Source organism: Elaeis guineensis, chromosome 10 (assembly GCF_000442705.2).
Source record: "Elaeis guineensis isolate ETL-2024a chromosome 10, EG11, whole genome shotgun sequence".
Taxonomy (NCBI): Eukaryota; Viridiplantae; Streptophyta; class Magnoliopsida; order Arecales; family Arecaceae; genus Elaeis; species Elaeis guineensis.
The window spans coordinates 84,611,422-84,614,161 of NC_026002.2; the positions used below are offsets into that span (position 1 = coordinate 84,611,422).

Consider the following 2,740-nt stretch of genomic DNA (forward strand, 5'->3'; position numbering starts at 1 on the left):
ATAACTTCGGTACACGCATGCCAATGATTTAGCCCTTAACAAATGAGCCCAAAGGCGGGATGGCCGGCCCACGGGCCTTCCTTGGTATCCAGTCCTGACCTAGTAGGGGCATTATGGGAAGTCCATGTCCCCCGACTCGCTCCGCATGGTACAGGGGGAGGCGAGGCGTTACAAGCGTCAGCGCAATCCCGGCCTTGAGATGATTTCTAGATGGACGGCTATTATTAAATGCTCAGCTTGTTAATTTGTGCAATAGCGTTGCCGTGCCAATAAAAGCTATTCCATCTTGAGGGAGGGTAACTTCAGTCTCTCGTCTTTCCTTCTCCTCGCTGCTCGCCCCCCCCACTCCATCCCATCCGCACAAATCAAGCACTCCCCGGAGCCTAGATCCATGCCATTCCCGTTTTGACCCCTTCACCTCCGAGCCTTCCCCATTCTCTCTCTTTCTTTCGTTTCGAAAACTTTACTATGGAAACGGTACCAGCGCCTGGAAGGATCGATGGGCTTATGGAGAAGAGCCCTCCTCCAATATCCCAGCCTGCGCCTGCTCCACCTTTCACACCATTGAAGAGGTTTCTGGCCAGTTCGTGCGAAGGAGAACTTCGCATCGAGAAGAATCCCGTAGACAAGCTGGAGCAGAGCGCCGAGACACCTCCTTGTTCTGGTGCAACAGGCACTCATCCTCCGAATGGGATTTTGTCGAACGATTTCAGCTTGTATGGAGGTATCGTTGGATGTAGTGGTAAGGGTGCGGTCACCAGAAGAGAGAACTATGGAGAAAGAAAGGGGATGCGAAGCAGCTCATCTACAGTTGCCGCCGCCGCCGCCGCCGCTTCTGTTGTGAAAGGCCAATGGACTTCTGAGGAGGACAGGTACCAATAGCCCGGCTTTGCTTTTTCTTCTTCTTTTTTCCTTTGTATATATCATGTACATAGAATCATCTCTTCCAGGAGTTTCCTTCTTGCCAAATATAATGCAAGAGATGGTTGATTAATTTCTTATGTTCTCCATTGTGCTGCAGTATGTTGGTCCGACTGGTGAAGCAACATGGTGTTCGGAAATGGTCTCAGATTGCTAAGAAGTTGGTTGGTAGGATCGGAAAGCAGTGTAGAGAAAGATGGCATAATCATCTGCGGCCTGATATCAAGGTTCCACAGTTCAGTCTACATGTTGACTTCAACTCGTTTATTTCTTTCTTCTTCTATATCTTTATACTATCTTTTTTTTGATGGAAATGGAGGCTGAAAACGATCAGCTCCCAATTTTTATATTATCTTCAAATAGTTTTCTTCTGGTCGAATTTTAGATAGATGACCATCGGGATCCTTATATATATATATATATTGGTACAACGGGATCCTTATATTTCGAGCTCTGATGTACGTCGAGAAGTTGCTTCTTTGGAGTCCGCACCTAACCATTTTTGGTTTTTGTCCGCTGGTACTTTCCCTGCATCATTTCATCCATCTTGCTCCTTAATTATACTTGGCTTTCCAACTTCATTCTCATGCGTCGCGTCATGCTTAATTACCGAATATGTCACGATATCTAGAATGCTTTCTGCCGTCAGCTTTCTGCTTTTGCTCATATTCTAATGTCATCACGTACGTGCTTTTTATTCTCTCCGCAGAAGGAAACATGGACCGAAGAAGAGGAGAGGCTATTAGTGGAAGCACATAAGAAGGTGGGAAATCGATGGGCTGAGATCGCGAAGTATATCCCGGGCAGAAGTGAGAACTCCATCAAGAACCACTGGAATGCAACGAGGAGGAGGCAGAATGCAAAGAGAAAGAGCAAGAGAAAGACAGCTCAAGGTGGAGGTTGTGGACCCTCCGTTCTACAAGAGTACATTGCAAGTAGGATGCTAGACCTCCAGGACAATTGCACCACCACCAAGATCACCCCCTCTACATCCCAACCACGCCCACCGCACCAGTTCCGCATCACATTTCCAAATGTACTGCAAGAACCCTTATCAGCTCATGACTCCTCTATGTTAACCACAACCCAGATGGAAGATTGCATTCCCTCCATTGAAGAATTTTTAAATCAGTCTACTACTGGGATCACTGCGGAAGAGGGAGGATTTCATGTTGGTGATGTCCAAGATCCTCGCGTTCTGGATTCACTAGACATCTTGGACTTCGACCAGTACCGCAATTACTCGATCGCCAGTGTGGATCAACGCATGCCACTGGCTCCTCCCCCAGGGCTTGACTTCTTTCATGGTGAAGCGAATGGTCTTACTACTGCTGGCTCAGATGGTACTAGCACCAACAGTTCTACCCATCTGTACTCGGACAGTTACATCTCCTATCTTCTAAATGGAGCACCCTCATTTTCTACTGATGCGTTCGCTGGCACCGGTACCCCAATTCCCAAGGATCAACCTTCTTCAAGTTGCAAAAAAAGAGAGCTGGACTTGATAGAGATGTTGTCATTGCAGTTGTCTCGGTCTCAGTCTCAGACTAGCAGCAGCAACGGTAGTATCTAATTTCTGGTCAGAATTAAGGTTTCAACTTTCAAAGAGGCTCGGTCAGGCCTTCTTATTTAGAGTGTAGCAGGTGGAAATGGGGTTGGAAGTGGGTGCTACGTGTCAGTAAACGGGCATGAAGTTTCGTAACAAGACAAAGACCGTTAAGAGTTTCTTCCATCTTTTCCCTGAAACTGTTCGCCTTGACTTGAGTGCATCATGATTTGCATGAGGTGAAGGCTATCATTATTTGCCTTCGAACGCGTT

The 2,740-nt window shown here is 47.0% G+C and overlaps 1 protein-coding gene across 1 annotated transcript; it reads left to right on the forward strand.

The window, feature by feature from the left end:
• Positions 1–468: 468 nt before the first annotated feature.
• On the forward strand, positions 469–2,494 carry LOC105052145 (transcription factor MYB64-like). The gene is made up of 3 exons (XM_073245204.1): positions 469–872; positions 1,022–1,148; positions 1,631–2,494. The coding sequence occupies exons 1-3, from the start codon at positions 469–471 to the stop codon at positions 2,492–2,494; spliced, it is 1,395 nt and encodes a 464-aa protein (XP_073101305.1).
• Positions 2,495–2,740: the final 246 nt, after the last annotated feature.